We start from the raw sequence: 16,703 nt of genomic DNA on the forward strand, positions 1-16,703 counted from the left end.
ACCGTGGGACTACATCAGGTGTTCAGTGTTCAGGGTTTTTTTTTTAATATAAAATTCCTATTTAGATAATTAAATCATCAGGCCTAACATGAGTATTCTTTTTTTGTTTGTTCTTATTAGTTATACATGACAGTAGAACGTATTTTGACATATTATACCTATATGGAGTATAACTTCCCATTCTTCTGGTTGTACATGATGTGGAGTTACATTGGTTGTACATTCCTATATGCACAGAGGATAGTAACGTCCCATTCATTCTGTCTTTCCTATTGCTATTCCCTTACGCTTCCCTTTGTTTTTCAGGTCTTTCTTGCAAAGGTGAAACTTTTTTTTCTTCCTTTGACTTCACCAGGACAAATAAAGCCATGCTTTATCATTTCCAAAGAAGAAACAAGAGTTTTCCCTTTTAGTCTAGGTTTATTAGAAACCTGCAAATTCACTGTTGCACTAGATTGAGGAGAATAGGATCAAAGGAAGATGCTTAGGGTAAAGAGTATTTTTTACTTTCAAAGCTAGAATAATGAAGAACAAATCTGAATGAAAGTCATAATGAATAGTCTCTTTAAAAAGGTTAAAACATACAAAACCAGCAAATTTCAAATTTCAGAAGAGTTTAGGTTTGGAGATTGCTCGTGAGAGTTGTGGAATATTTAGGTACAAGTCACAGTCGGCGATATGCTGCTTTTTCCTAACCTTCTAGAAATGGAAAGATTACCTTCCAAGACTCTGTCTCAAGAGGAGGGAATGGAGTAAAGGATTATGCATAAACTATCCTAGATAGCTTGGCTATTGTTTCCAATTATTCTTATTCTTTTCTGTAGGTCTCTGGTAGTCTAGCTCAAAATACATGAGAGGGGCTGTGAAGTTGGAGAAAGAAAAATTAAGTGCCTATTTATAGGTCTGTGCTAGTGTTTGCCTGCCCTGAATTTGAAATTAGGTTAAAAGTTAAGCTGTCTATTGCCGGAGTCATGGGACCGTTTTTAGACCTTCAAGTTCCTAGAAATTGTTAATCTTCCTCATCTCTGTCTTAAGATTTCATGAGTGAGTCACAAGAGGACGGCAGGGAGAACTAAAGGCCCACAGCCACCAACTCTTCCTCCACTTGACTCTATTTGCTATCTGTCAGTGGCTCTCAGTGGCTGCCCTCAGAGCAGCAGAAATTGCCCAAATGACGCGATTCCTAACTCAGTCTTTTAAGTTAAATTAATCAATTTTCCCCCCCACTGGAGTACAAACTTGAGTTTCTAATAAACTGGGTATGAAACATTCCATCTCAAGTATTCCAATATGGATCATGCATGCAAATAAAGTATAATATTTAGTTCTACATTCAGAGAAAGATATATACATTAAATTCTAGCTCAAAATGTCTAGCATTTTTTTAAGATGTTATCCATTATCTCCAATGGCTTCAACCCCCAGCCATCAATCAGTTCCATACTACTGTGAAAGTGACTTTTTTTTGGTTTTTCCATGTAACCAGGAACTCCTCCCAAATATACCATATGAAAGCTATGAAGTGTAAGTTTCAGTTGTATTTTCTATCAATTGCTACAGGAAATAAATTCTAATGTCATAAGCTACCATTTTTTTTTTTGGATTCTAGGAGATAAATGCTCTCAAGAATCTTAGAAAAAAATCAGAAATAATGCATTGACACATATGAGTTACTCAAAGGTATCTGGTGATGTTAAGATATGTCCAGTGTTTCCTTGACCTACAGATTGCAGTTAATGGTCATTTCTCAAATCTCAAATCAATAATTCCACCAACAGTCCCATCTCACAGTTATACAGAGAATGATGGGCTCACCAGCTAAGGTAAAGGGCTGATATGGGCAAAAGGAAATTACTTCTCTTACACATTATTGCAGTTCTTACACATCATTGCAATTATCTTGACTCTTTCAGACTATCCAATAATTTGGAGGTAGGCTGAATTTAATTTTCTTCCTAAATTACATTTCCTACAATAATTTCTAAATGGATCAATGATTAAGAAGGATTAGGAAAAATTTAAATAAAATAATATTTTGTTAATGATATAAAGTTAAACCAAGGAAAACAGGAATTAAAGAAAAACAGAAATAAATCTTAGCAGTTCCCTAGTGTACCAATAGTTTTGAAGATAATGACTACACCCTGGAAAAGAACCACATGGTACAAGGCACTTGAAGGCCTTTGAGTTACTATAAAAGCAGGCAGATTCTGGAACGTAGCCATGACAACATTTTTAATCTGAATGAAAGTCATAACGAATCCTCTCTTTAAAAAGGTTAAAACATACAAAACCAGCAAATTTCAAATCAGGGAACAGAGTTCAAAGAAACCAGAGCTGGAGAAAATCCTGGAAATGAAAGAGCTAGAGAGAGAAAGGGAACAGAGAGACAAAGTTCCAATTCTGTTTATTAGTTTGGCCAAATATCTGGCTGAACTGTGAACCACATATGGGTAGAATACACACAAAGAAACCCAGAAGTATGAAATAGTTAAATAAACAAAAGAAATACCATCCAAGAAAACAAGATCTCAATTTGAGTCTGACCATGTTCCTTGCCTGTTAAAACTAAAAAAAGACTAATATTTGCCAAATTAATATAACAGAATCTTTACATAACATTCACCAAGACCTGATAAAATCTCAAATTATTTCTTATAAGACTAACCATGACATATGGCCCTTTCTAAATTAATGTGATAACTCAACGTAGAGTAGTGGATCATGATTTTTAAAAAATAATGATCACTGTGCCCACTAGTCCCTGGAGGTCCAAGGAGATCCCAGAGAGGAGGCCTTGGTTAAGCAAAAGTGAAGTTCTTGATTTATGTGAGAGAAAAGAATTTCAGCACAGGCTGGTCAGAAACACAGACAGAACATTCTTTAGGAAAGCAAAGGCATATCTTGGGGAGAATGTGTGCTATCTCAAGAGTGAGATGCTATGGGGGACAAGCAAGGGATACACTTCCAAGGGAAAATGAGGGCAATCTACAGAGGAAGAGGCAGCAAACCCCTGGGTGTGGAGTGCTGATATTTACACAATAGCAGGGGCTGGCCTAGAGGTGGAGCTAGGGCAGAATTACACAATCTCGTTTTCCCTGTGCTTGCGCATTACCCTTGTGCTAGTTTTCGCAGTCAAGGGCATGGTCAAGGGTATGGGCCTAGGGAGTGGGCTGGGTTGCTCAGGAGTTATAAGTGTTCATGGGTGTTTTCTGCATTGCAACAACAATTGGGTGCTTCTCTGAATACTCAGTCTATCTTACTTTATCCAGTATCCCCAAATTCCTATCTCACAGTTTTACAGAGAATGATGGGTTTACTAGCTGCACCAGCAAAAGAAAATTACTTTTCTTACACATGATTGCAATTCTTACTAAGTCTTGTTTTCTTCTGAACTTTTAATAAAGGAATTTTTATCCCTAAAAAAATCATAAATAATAATACTGTCAATAGAATTCTCTGCAGAACCCATGTAGCTGGAAGGAAGTAAGATAATATATTTTCAAGGTGCTAAAAGTAAAAGAATAAAAAAGTCAACCAGAAAGGTGGAAAACAAAAAGTACATCCTACGTGATTTTGTTGAACGAAGTTTGGGTGACTAAAAGCAAATCACTAGTTCCTGGGACTTGGGGTGGTAGAGGAGAATAATTGGGAATGAGCATGAGGAATTTTTTGAGTGACAGAAATACTCTGAATCTTGATCATAGTGGTGGTTACACGTATGCCCACACTTGTCATTATGACACCTCCAGTTACAGGTGATGAGTTCTGCTCCCTCAAATGTTGAAGTTTGAACATGAGAGAAGCATGCAGAAGCAAGCGTATAAAGCAGGGTTTATTTAAAAAGGGGTAACATAGGCTTCCCCCTGTGTAAAGGTAAAATTCCTAAGCTGATTCTAAACTGCAAAGCCTGAGTTAAAGACCGAGCATTGTAAAGTTTCTAAACTGCAAGGCCTGGGTTAAAAAGTGAAAGACTAGGTATTGTTAAAATTCCTCTGCTACCCCCAGAGCCTGTAATCCCTGTAGCTGTTAGGACAATACTGGAACTGCCCAGTAAATATTCTCACTGACTCCCTGGTTGTCTAATAACCTGGGACTCTGTGTAGTTTGTCACGTAGTCCTTTAGGCCCTAAAACCAATCAGTTTGAATGTGTACCCCGCTTAGAAGTGATCAATCACCCCTGCCCAGCCTGTTCCTGCCAATGAATGTACTAATCATGTCTCAGAGTTGTTGTTCAATTTTCCCGCGCCTCATGATGATTTGTTCTGATGTATTCAAAGCCCCCCACCCTCTCCAAAAAGTGTACTTAAGCTCTGCTTGACCTCTGCTCTGGGCTCTGGGCTGCTCTCCCTTCCTGAGTGAGCCTTGGGCCTCAGCGCGCTGAATTAGGATCCAATAAACTCCCTCTTGCCTGTTGCATGAAGCCAGTCTCTTGTGGTCTCTTACTTCGCGATGCTTCGCGGGACCCTTACACCCGGAGAGAGAAGGGGGCCATGGTTAGTATCCTGATACCCTAGAAGCGAGGCGTTCTGCCCTAGGCGTCCTTGGTTCTCCTGCCCTCTTCCCCTTACCTTTCTCTTTCCTGCAGACATGACTAGGCCCAGGACTAGGCCTGGGAATGCTCAGTGGGATGGTCAAAAGGTGGGCAACAGGTGGGCTGAAGGGGGAAGGGCAGGATGGAGCAGCCCAGCACACATATTAACCACCTTATAGCTCCCTGTAGGGAGGGGCAACTCCTGGACCGGTTACCTTAGCAACAGGTTGGAGCAGGGGCAGGTTCTGGATAAGGGAGCAGGAAGGGCTCTGAAGGAATTAACATTTCAGTCCCTCAGGGGACAGTCTCCAACTTGCTAGCACTCACTCAAAATTGGCCTGACTGGATCTGACCTGACTCGGTTTACTTATCTATACTGACTGCCTGTCTAATTCTGGCTTCAAAAACATGTCAAATCATGTAGTTAAAATGGATGCCTTTTATTGCCTGTGACTCATGTCTAAATACATCTGCTTAAAAGATGAAACAAGCAATCATAAACACACCATACGGAAGAGCTAATGCTAGGGAATATCTCTTTAAACTTGGCTTAGGAAAATGTTTCTGAGGGAGGACAGATAATAGAGTTATATATAGATATATGTGTGTATGTGTGTGTGTGTATATATATATATATATACACACACAGATATATACATAGATATTGACAGCTATGCATACATGTAGTTAAACATATACACATATATATTTATATATGCATTCTAAGTAAAAGAAAATTATAAGTTAATTCTAATCAATATAAAAAAAGCTCACTCATATTAAAGGACACTATTGATCCCAGCACTCAGGAGGCTAAGGCAAGATGATAAGTTAATGAACAGCCTGGGAAACAGAGAGACCCCATTTCCAAAAACAAAAGAAAGAAAGAAAGAAAGAAAGAAAGAAAGAAAGAAAGAAAGAAAGAAAGAAAGGAAGGAAGGAAGGAAGGAAGGAAGGAAGGAAGGAAGGAAGGAAGGAAGGAAGGAAGGAAGAAACAAAGAAACTTGAGAAGACAGAATTATGAAGACATGTACTTGGAGAGAATTTTGTTTGTTTATGAGCATTCAATTTAGTAAATATAAATTACTAAATGCAATAATTTAAAAACAATTTATTAAAATGGGCAGAACCAAGACAATTTCCTAAGAAAACATAGGAAGAGCCGATAGGCAAATGAAAAACTTGTTCAACATAATTAGGAAAAAAGTGTAATACAAAATAAAACTAAATGAGATACTACTACTATATACCCCTCTATAATGATTAATATGTTAAACATACACAACAAAACTACCAGGACTGAAACTTTAAGAGTCTGTGAAACAACTTGTAGGAGTGACAATTTGCACCCAATCTGGAAAACACTTTGGGTCATAAGGTAGTTAGTTTATATAATACGTAGCTACTTTATGACCCACAGTGCTACTTCTAGACACAAAACCGATAAGAATGAAAATAAATGTTTGTAAAAGACTTGTTCAAAACACATTTCTAGCAGGTTTGTTCATAATAGCCAACAGGTAGCAACAAGCAAAATGCCACTCAGCAGGTAAATGAATAAAGACAGTTTTGCATATTCATTCATGGCAATAGTATGCAGCAATGAGAAGAACAATCTACGCACTGTGAAATGGAGGATTTCTATTGGAATTATATTTTGTGAAGGAAGTTAGACACACCAGAACACATACTACATTATTGCCTATGAATTTAGTTAAATGAATGCAAATTCAACTACATTGATAAAGATTAATATTGTGTTTTTCTAAGTAAGAAGTCAACTGGAAAGTATCATGAAATAATTTTTGGAGGGTGACAGAAATATTGCATATCTTGATTGGTATTGTAGCTGAGTGGGTATATTTATTTGTGAAACTTCAAAAACTTATATTTAAAATAATTGAATTTTGTGATCATTTCTAGCCATTAGAGAAATGCAAATTAAAAGTACTCTAAGATTTCTTGTCACTCCAGTTAGAATGGCAGTTATCAAAAATACAAGCAATAGTAAGTGTTGGCGAGGATGTGGGGAAAAAGGCACACTCAAAGGCACACTGGGACTGCAAATTGGTGCAAATACTATGGAAAACAGTATGGAGATTCCTTAGAAAATTTGGGATGGAACCACCATTCGACCCAGCTATCCCTCTCCTTAGTATATTGCCCAAAGGACTTAAAAAGAGCATACTATAGTGACACAGCCACATCAATGTTTATAGCAGCTCAATTCACAATAGCTCAACTATGGAACCAATCTAGATGTCCTTCGATAGATGAATGGATAAAGAAAATGTGGCATGTTTATATAATGGAATATTACTCAGCCTTAAAGAAGAATGAAATCATGATATTTGCAGGTAAATGGATGGGACTAGAGAATACCATGCCAAGTGATATAAGACAATCTCCCCAAACCAAAGGCCAAATGATTTCTCCCATAAGTGGATATTGACCTATAGTGTGTGTGGCGGGTGTGGGTGGGAAGAATGAAGGAACTTTGGATTGTGCAGAGGGGGGTTAGGAAAGGGATTGGGCTGTGGGAATGGGAAGGGCAGTAGAATGAGACAGACATTATTACCCTATTTACATGTATGATTACACTCCTGGAGTGACTCTGTACCATGTACAGCCAGAGGAATGAGAAGCTGTGCTCCATTTGTGTACAATGTGTCAAAATACACTCTACTGTCATGTATAACGAATTAGAACAAATTATAAAATTTAAAGTAATAAAATAAGGAGAGAAGTGAATGCAAAAGGCAAATTGTAAATCTCCCATGGCCATATTAAAAAAAAAATTCTGATCAAGAAACTGTACTCAAAAACTCAAAATATAGTATTAAAGTTGTGAAAAGGAAAGGGGAGGAGAAGACTATGTTTTGATGGTCCTAGTATCACGTGCAGAGCAAGAACAACAAAATCAACAGCCAGGGGTGATAACTTAAAAATTAGTTTGCAGAATCTTACACCACATACGACCACAAGAATGGAATCTGAATTACAATAACTTATACTTCATGTATGTATAGGATGACAAAATGCACTCTAATATCATGTATATCTAAAAGAATTAAAAAATTAGATATGCCAACATTCAAAATGAGCCAAGTTGAGAAGCTCCACTCCCGGGTCAACATTCCCAAAATAACACAAGAGGGAGCTCCATGGCTACGAATCCAGGTCCGTTTTCACAGACTGTCCTTCCCTTCTAACAGTAGAAAACCAATCTCATATAAGCATGCATTCTGAAAAAGATCACATACATGTCTTCGTGAAGTTATTGTAATATAATCAGTAGAATATTCCTAGAAAATCACTGTGTCGGTGTATGTAGTGGAAACCTTGATGTACCCTTCAGGCAAGGGGCCTTGTCACCCCTGTTTTTGGTAGTGTTTTCAGTAGAGAGACTTCCACATTTTACCAAATACATAGACACCTTGTCCAAAGTGAGCCCTTTTTCTGGAGAAAACTCTACCTACGCACAGACTCATGAGGTCCATAAAGCCTCAGCTATTCTTCAGGCAGAGCCCGGGCCTACTCTGAACGGTTCTTCTAGCTACACCACTCTCTGTTGGCTCAGCCAAGCCTGGCCCTAGAAGTGCATTGGATTTGACTTTTCCCTCTGGTCAATATGCCCTACTCCCTACTTGCCAAGTGTGCTTCCCACAAAATACAACCTGCAAGAGCCCAGAAGACATGAGAACAAAATGAAAGATGAACACTTGAAGCAAACATTTCAAAATGAGTGAAAATAAACTTAAAGCGATAGAAACTATGAAATAATAGCAAAGATTGGAATTTAAAAGAATGATTAGAGAAAGAAATGTTTTAAAAGTGGGGGCTAGATCAGGAAGCAGAAATGAAAAGAAAATCGTTTCATAAATAAAGTCCAAACTTGGAGGAGCAGAATACTGAATAAATAGACTAGATAAGCCAATCAGGGGAAAAAAAGAGAGATATAAAGTGAAAAACAATTCTAAAAATAATACTAGAGAATGTTTTCTGTATGATTCTATTGTGATAATCTGTAATCATAAATGATGATTGGCATATCAGATGCCATGAAGTTGTTTATTTGGGGGAAAAGAGAGGGAGAAAAGGAAATGTTTGTGATGCTCTGTCTTTAGACCTATTCATTGTTCACTTGGTGATAATCCTTCCATGTGTCAATTATGATTTGCATGCTTTTCTGTGTGTTTGTGTTTTGATTAAAAAGGTATACATGAAATATTTTTTATAGATTCAACGTATTTTATATGAGGAGAGTAATCATCTTATTTTCTACTCTGAATTTTCTGTATTTCTCCTGAGTTTATTTTTATTTCATGTTTATTCCTCTGTATTTCATGTTCAAGCCTTTTTCAAACGTCCAAGAACAGGTGAATGTTTAAATATATTCAAGACCATGGCACATAAAAAGCTTGTTTGAAGTTCTTTGTACATGAGAAATGCTTGTGTAGAAGGGTTAGGCAAAACCATGCTATTTATCTCCCGGAGGTAACCCTTAACCCCCATTGCTTCTCTAGAAAGAGGTGCTCCTGCTTTCTGGCTGAGGGGTTTATTCCAGGCGTCCACCTGGGCATGGGAAAGAGGCTGGGGATGCTGCATGCTCTGAGAGCACACAAACCAATGCTTTGTTTGTGGTTGAAGTAGCATTGACTTTTTCCTTGGCTTTGAATGTAGGCTCTCACATGTGCCTCCATTCTGCCTTGTGTCTCTAACCCTAAACTCCTCTGCTTTATTGTCATACAACTGAACCTCTAGTTTTACCCGGGGAAAGAATGAGACATAGAACAATGCCGGGCACTGCGGTCTATTGTCAATCTATGGGATTTCTATTATGGGCTTGAGATGAGATTGGTGTAGAAGTTGAATGTAAATAGGAGGCAACCTCTTTGGAGGTGAATATTACTGAGATACACAGGTACACAATCATCGGACAAATCTGTTGGAATAGAAGACACAATAGTTCAGGTTTTTCATTTTGCTGGAAATTTGTTTTCACTTTCACTTGTTTTTATAATCAACAGATAGCATTGTATGTATCGTGTACAATAGAATATTTTGAAGTACATATGCAGTAGGGAATGATTAAATCCAGCGTACACATGACCTCACATAGTCATCCTTTTGTGGCAAGAGCACTTAATATCCACTCTTTGGTATTGAGCAATTTGTTTTGTTTATTTTTGTTTTGTTATATTTTACCAAAGCCTTGTTTTTTATAGGAAATGAGAAAAGAAAAACTGTGCCTTCACGGCAGTTGTGTGAGATGCACGGATCAAGAAGCTGTGTTGCTTTATTCCCATATTAAACCAATATCACTCTTCTCAGTGCCATCTGGGTGGCTCCGTTGTGAAGATGTGCAGTGTGTTGTGAACTGGCCCACTTTTGTTTGGTGTCCCTCGCCCCTTTTTAAAAAAAAAATATTTTTTAGTTGTAGGTGGACACAATTTCTTTATTTATCTTTTTATCTGGTGCTGAGGGTCGAACCCAGAGCTCTCCCATGCTAGGGGGGTGCTCCACCACTGAGACACAATACCAGCCCCAGGGTCCCCTTTGTGCAGGTGCACTTTCAGATGTCTCTTTTCTGTTAAGAACCCTGCCAATCATCCTTTTTAAAATTTTTAAAAAATGCATACTTGTTTATCTCCCATGCGCCATCCTCCCCTTTTGAAATTCTTGAGTGCTTCCATGTGTTTCTCGTGCCCTTACTACCATGTGAGTGTGTTTACGGGTAGAACATAGATGTTAACTCACAAGAGTTCTAGTTAGCATTTTAAAAAGAAGATGCTGTAACATATTCACAAGTAGGTGATGGTAGAAATATAATGAAAAAGCTAATGAGCACAAGTGAAGGAAAATATTTTAATTCGGCACGATGAATCCCTGCATGTATTTTACATACGTGCCAAATAAATGATGTAATGTCACTAAAAGAATTTAATCAATAAAAACGAATCCATCACATAATTACATCCTTGGCACACATCCAAAAGTTTTAATCTAAGTGAAGTTTCTTTACAAGGCATAATTAAAAAAACAGCCAATAATAGAATTTGTTAAATTATAAAAATAGAACTATGTCAATCACATTGTCCCATTAACACACGACAAAACTGGAAATAAGTAGCAGAAGTTACTTAAATACCAGCAAGAAAAATATTCATGATGATTTAACATTCCAGTCCTAGAAAGTATTTGGTTAATAAATGAGAATCAAGAAGCCTACTGGGGAAAAAATGTAATGGAGGTGACCACCACTGTACTTATAGAGACAGGTAGTGCTGAGATACCTTATTTAACTACTGAAGAATAAAAATAAATAAAATGACTTACCTACCAGTTGAAGCAAAGGAGACAAAAATAGGAATTGCGGTAATGATTTTTAAAACATAAGAAATACAACTTGTGATTTGTATTTACACTTTACTTTGAAAACCTAACTACAATTAATTATTGGGGAGGATACAGTTTTACTACACCTGGAAAAAGAAGTCACACAGGGCAAGTGTGTTTCAGTTGCATTCGCTGTGTTTTGTAAAGAATATTGGTGAACTATGGCCTATCCTGAAGACTGTACCCTAGAGGGTGAGCTGTCTAAAATTCAGGACTTGGGTAAAATAAATGGCCCAGATTATCACCACAACTATCTCAAATAGCTGTAAACCTGGATTATTACTCACTCTATGATATAATACAGAATCTATGAAAGTCCCAGAGGCGAATATCAGCTGAGATGAGGGGAAATAAGAGCAGAGTACATCAGGAATAGGCATTTTTGTGGAGTCACTGATTTTCAGTCAGGTTTGCTGGTTTTCCTCCAAGATACTGATGAAGGGATTTCTACATAGGGGAGAGGTAGGAACAGACAAACACCCAAGTGTTTCCTTCTCTAGTGTTACCTAGTCCTATGATCAATTTGAGGCCTGCAAGCTCCCTCTCCTTAAGGAATTCAGTGTGGCAGGCCATGCAGACATTTTCAGCCTGAGATGGGACAGGATGGTTGATCATTCTTATCCATTCACTTCTGTGTTACAGAGAGGCTCAAAGGCCTAATCAGAACAGGCAGCCTGAACTGACTGTTCCAAGAATCCTCATGGAAATGAGCAAAGCCTTTCATATGAATCTGACAGTCTATGCAGTTTTCTGTTTTACATATGCTTTTACATCATCTATGAGACACAAAATCCTTGTGAAACAGAAAAGGAAAATTCCATTTTCCTATTTTCCATGTACTAATATTTAGATGCAGAAGAATCATAGATGAAATCATAACCGAACCAATGTTTGATTCTTAACTCATCCAATTACTGTAGGGTAATGTTGCTCTCTGCTGCACCGTGCAACTAGACCAAAGCGCCTTCAGATCTGGAAATCTCATTTTAAACTGAACGTAATCTTAAATAAAGTCTAAACTTGGAGATTAAGATAAACAAGACAATTATAGGGCAAGAGATAATGATGGCTAAGACTTTTATGAAAGCTATAAATAAATCTAAAGAAAAAAAGAGAAAGAGAATGACAGGTATTCTTTATTGCTATGTATGAAAAAGTATCTCCTTTGACCTTTACCCTAATGCTAAGAAAAGTTTCCTGATTTACATAGGAAAACACGAAGGCCCAAGATGTCAAAGAACTCATTCAATGCCATAGAGTTCAATGAGTAAACTAGATATTGTCATGACTTTAAAAGTTAGTAACACACTTGATCCAAATGTGTGTGCACTGTTGAAAAGTGTTCCTATCATAGTTTCTTAAGAGAAAACCCAGTCTTTCCAATCACTTTCCGAATGGCGAGCTGCACATCTTTGTTCCGGAGGCTGTATACCATGGGGTTCAACAGTGGGGTGATAATAGTATAAGTCACCGTCACCAACCTGTCTTTGCCAGATATATATTTGGATGAAGGTCTCAAATAGACGAAGGAGGCACAGCCGTAGTGGACAATGACCACAATGAGATGGGAAGCGCAGGTGGAGAAGGCTTTGCGCTTGCCCTCAGCTGATGGGATCCTCAGGATGGTGCGGACAATGAAGCCGTAGGAGATGCAGATGAAGATCAAGGGTACGACCAGCACCAAGACCCCACAGATGAAGATGACCAGTTCATTGATGTAGGTGTCAGCACAGGCAAGACGGATGACCGGTGAAATATCACAAAAGTAGTGGTTGACCTTGTTGGAGCCACAGAAAGGGAGGATGAAGACCAAAGATGTTCCCACCAGGGATATCAGGAACCCGCTAACAATGCAAGTTGCGGCTAGTTGTCCACATACCCTCCAGCTCATGAGAATGGGGTAGTGCAAAGGCTGGCAGATGGCAGCATAGCGATCATAACCCATCACTCCCAGGAGCAGACAGTTGGTGACAGCAAAACCCAGGAAGAAGAACATCTGGGTGGCACAACTCAGGAAGGAGATTGCCCTCAGCACAGACAGCAGGTTGATAAGCATCTTGGGCAGGATGACAATTGTATAGAAGATCTCAGAGGTAGAAAGGATGCCTAAAAAGAAATACATGGGTGTGTGGAGGCTGCGATCCAAGAAGATGACGGAAATGATGGTCATGTTTCCACTCAAGATGATCAGGTAGAGACAGAGAAAGACAGCAAAGAGGACAAGCTGCAATTCCCCCAGGCTGGAGAAACCCAGCAGTAAAAACTCGGTGACAGAGGAGGAGTTATCCATGAAGAGTTGCTCCCATGCAATAAAACCAATACGATCAGGTCCAGAAACCTTTCAAATTGGGATTCAGAGAAATTTACCCTCAAAAAGTAGCTATGCCAGTCTTGTTTGAATGAGAGACAAACACATATGGGGGGACATAAAAAAATTGTAATCCAGGAATTATTCGAGAAAAAAAAAAAAAAAATATATATATATATATATATATATATATATTCTCTCTTAAGAGAAACCCCAGATTTTCTAGTCAATTTCCAACGGCTAGCTATACCCTTTGTTCCAGAGACTATATACCATGAGGTTCAACAGTGGGCAGTGGGTATAATGTGTGTTTATATATATAAATTATATATAATTATACATACATATCACATATATGTGTGTGTGTGTGTGTGTGTATAAATATAGGAGCTCAAGCCATTATTTTTCTGCCAATGATTTTAGCCATAAATCTGGGACATTGTTTATGTAAAATATGTAGTCATTGGCTCAAATGAAGCCAAGTCCCTTTCTTGGAGACTTATGAAAATTTCACCCAATATTTTTTAATGAATCAATCCTCATAAAAGCCTTTATCTACATTACCATTTCAGAGGGTCAGACCTTTATCCTGATTTCTTGTTCTTACGTCAATATACAATAGCACTAACATCAGAGGATTTATACTCCAATACACACACACATCTCCTTTTAATGCATCCCTCACTTAGGGAAACATTCCATGGATCTACCTTTGTATTTTTTGTTTTTAAAGGAGAACAGTTCACATTCAGAAATAATTATCTACCCCATTTCTATGCAGTCATCTCCTTAAATTAATTTGCTAGCATCTTAGAGCTGGCTTTATGATTGCACTATAAACTCTTATAAGATACTAGGCCTGATTTCTCCTTACAAAACACACTGCTAGAATAATTTAGTGCATCATCAGCATTCACTGGTTGGCCATTTAATGAATTAACCCTCATATACCTGAGATGGAGGGCCATCAGATTGTCATACCCAGGATCTGCCTCTATATTTCTAAGAAGAGAGTATAAGATACTTCCCCTAAGACCTCTGACACAGTTATCAAGGCTGGCATTAGCTTTTATAAATTTTAATCAAAATATTCTTTTCCTATTTCATCTCCTGCCCAAATGTGTCCCTAGATCCCATATCTCAATAAAATGTTTCAAAAATATTCCTAGTCATTCAAGCTGTACATTTCAAAGAAATGTTTAAACTCAGTATTTTTTTTCATCCTTCACATCCAGTCTATTTAAAAAATACTTCTAAAATCCATTTTTTTTCAAAAAGAAATTAGCTCTTGCCTCAACTATTACAAGACCATTATGAATGGACCCCTTAGAGTCTCTCTTGTCACTATGAACTCTTTTCTACAATACAGGAAGAATTATGCTTACACAGGACAAATTGAATCATATTAACAAAACGAAATGACCCTCAATTATTTGTAAGATCTTCTAGGTCTTTCATACTCTTCCCAAATCTACCTTTCTACTCGTAACTGCAAGTGTGTCTTCCTTCACATGCACTTTAAGAAATTTTGAACAACCAAGCCATTTTTCATATTACTTCTAACACCTAGAAATATCCCATGCTTTATTTGTTGTTATTTTCCTTCAATATAGTAGACTTCCTTCAATTTTCAGTAAAAAACGACTGTACTCATGGAATCTTTCCTGCAACTTGATAACCATACTTGACTACTGTCTCTAATTTTCCTTAATAATCATCGAAATTTTATTTGCTTTGCTATGACTATTCTGTCTTTGACTCTGAATTATTATTTGCCAGATACCCAAAACTGCATCTTCCACAAACACAATAGTCCCCAGCATATGATAAGTGTTTGGAAAGTTTTTGAAAAATTAGATGACCAAATTCTCACAATCATTTCAAACTCCCAGATACATGGCATTTAACTTCAGGAATTTCCCAAATTGTTTCCTTAATATAAATTTAGCATGCAATATTAACCTTATGTCTTAATATTTTGGGATGTAAAATCTTTCTGACATCACTTTACAGATCAAGAAGCAAAAGATCCATTAAAACATTCAGCTATCTCATTATCATTTTTGATTACCAAGTGTCTTCTCCATTATCTCACTAAGCTTTTTTTACGTGCATTTTAAAATACTTTACATTCAAGTTTGAACACCTTTGCAAATAAATAAATTGTCATTATTGGCTCTTTTTCCTAGCAACATTTTAATAAAATTTGAAATTTGACTAGAACCAGGAGTTTAATTGCCTTGTTCTAAACTTTTAAATAAATAGGCATACACACCATGCATTTAACTGTTCTTCCTGAAAAGTCACCTCTACCTTTCCACTTTCTTGGTCTTCTTTTTAGTACCAGTACCTAGGGGGAAACAGAGATAGATTATTGGAAAGCAATGATTTTAAAATTTGACACACAAATGAATTACTTGACAATTACTACTCCTTTCACTTAAGAAATTCCAAGTCCCTAAGTAAAATAAAATGTCACATTCCATCAAGTCAGAGTTTTAGTGTTCTATGGCAAGGAGGTTTCTTCATTCTTGGAAACCTCCAAGAAATTTCTGTGCGAGTTTCTAGGTGAAATTTGCCAAAATTTATAGAGCAATAAATAAGGACTCATGTACATTCCTGTTATGATGTACATGAGCCCTTATTCATTTTCCAGGAGATCTCTGACTCACATAAGAACACTATTAATTCCACAGAAAAGTATCACCTGAACCTTTTCTCCTTGGGTAGTTTAGTCTCAATGAATATTACCTGTGGTCTTTCCTGTTCACATTAGCCATGACCTCAATGCCTTGGTTGCTAAGGGAGATTCCCTCCTCCACGGGGGATTACCACACTGTGCTCAATATTTGTCCATAATTTTTCTAATTAGCAAGAAGAAACATAGGTAAATACACTCTATAAAATTAGCTGGCCAAAGAGAAGGGCCTTTCTAATATACCATGCAGATTTGTTGACTCAATTTTAGAAATTCTCTGGGTGCTCATTAGAGAGTTGAAGTGTCCCAGGCACATTGGTTAAAACAGACACAAGTGTCACTGTCCCCTTTGAGTTTCCCTACCCAATGCCTCTATATTTTCATTTTTATGTTAGAGGAAATGATCTTTATTAGATCATTTCACATTTCCACTTCTGAATTCTGGAAGAGAGGGGAAAAAAAAGATACAAAAACCAAAACCAGAGGACAGAATATTCGAATGGGAGAATCACCATAAATCTTTGAACACTTAGGAAACAAGTTCATTTGTGTCTGGCATATAATATGAGTTTGGTAAATATGTGTTCAATAAATTAAAAAAAGAAATTTGAGGTTATGGAGGAAAATGTGACAGCATGCTGGTATAGATTTCAGCAGCTCCCTGCATATTTTAGGTTGCACAATTTTTCTTTATGACAGTGAGTCCAGACATTTGAGCTGAGCTGGAAATGGAGCGAATTCTAGACACTCATCGATGTCTCTC

At 37.4% G+C, this 16,703-nt stretch overlaps 1 protein-coding gene across 1 annotated transcript; it reads right to left on the reverse strand.

Moving 5' to 3' along the window:
- Positions 1-12,282: 12,282 nt before the first annotated feature.
- On the reverse strand, positions 12,283-13,224 carry LOC101957582 (olfactory receptor 10R2). The gene has a single exon (XM_005339428.2). The coding sequence runs from the start codon at positions 13,222-13,224 to the stop codon at positions 12,283-12,285; it is 942 nt and encodes a 313-aa protein (XP_005339485.2).
- Between the last annotated feature and the right edge of the window lie 3,479 nt (positions 13,225-16,703).

This window comes from Ictidomys tridecemlineatus, chromosome 11, assembly GCF_052094955.1.
Source record: "Ictidomys tridecemlineatus isolate mIctTri1 chromosome 11, mIctTri1.hap1, whole genome shotgun sequence".
Classification (NCBI taxonomy): domain Eukaryota; kingdom Metazoa; phylum Chordata; class Mammalia; order Rodentia; family Sciuridae; genus Ictidomys; species Ictidomys tridecemlineatus.

Coding starts and splice junctions, on each gene's coding strand:
- LOC101957582 (XM_005339428.2), bottom strand. CDS start 13,224: ATGGATAACTCCTCCTCTGTCACCGAGTTTTTACTGCTGGGTTTCTCC.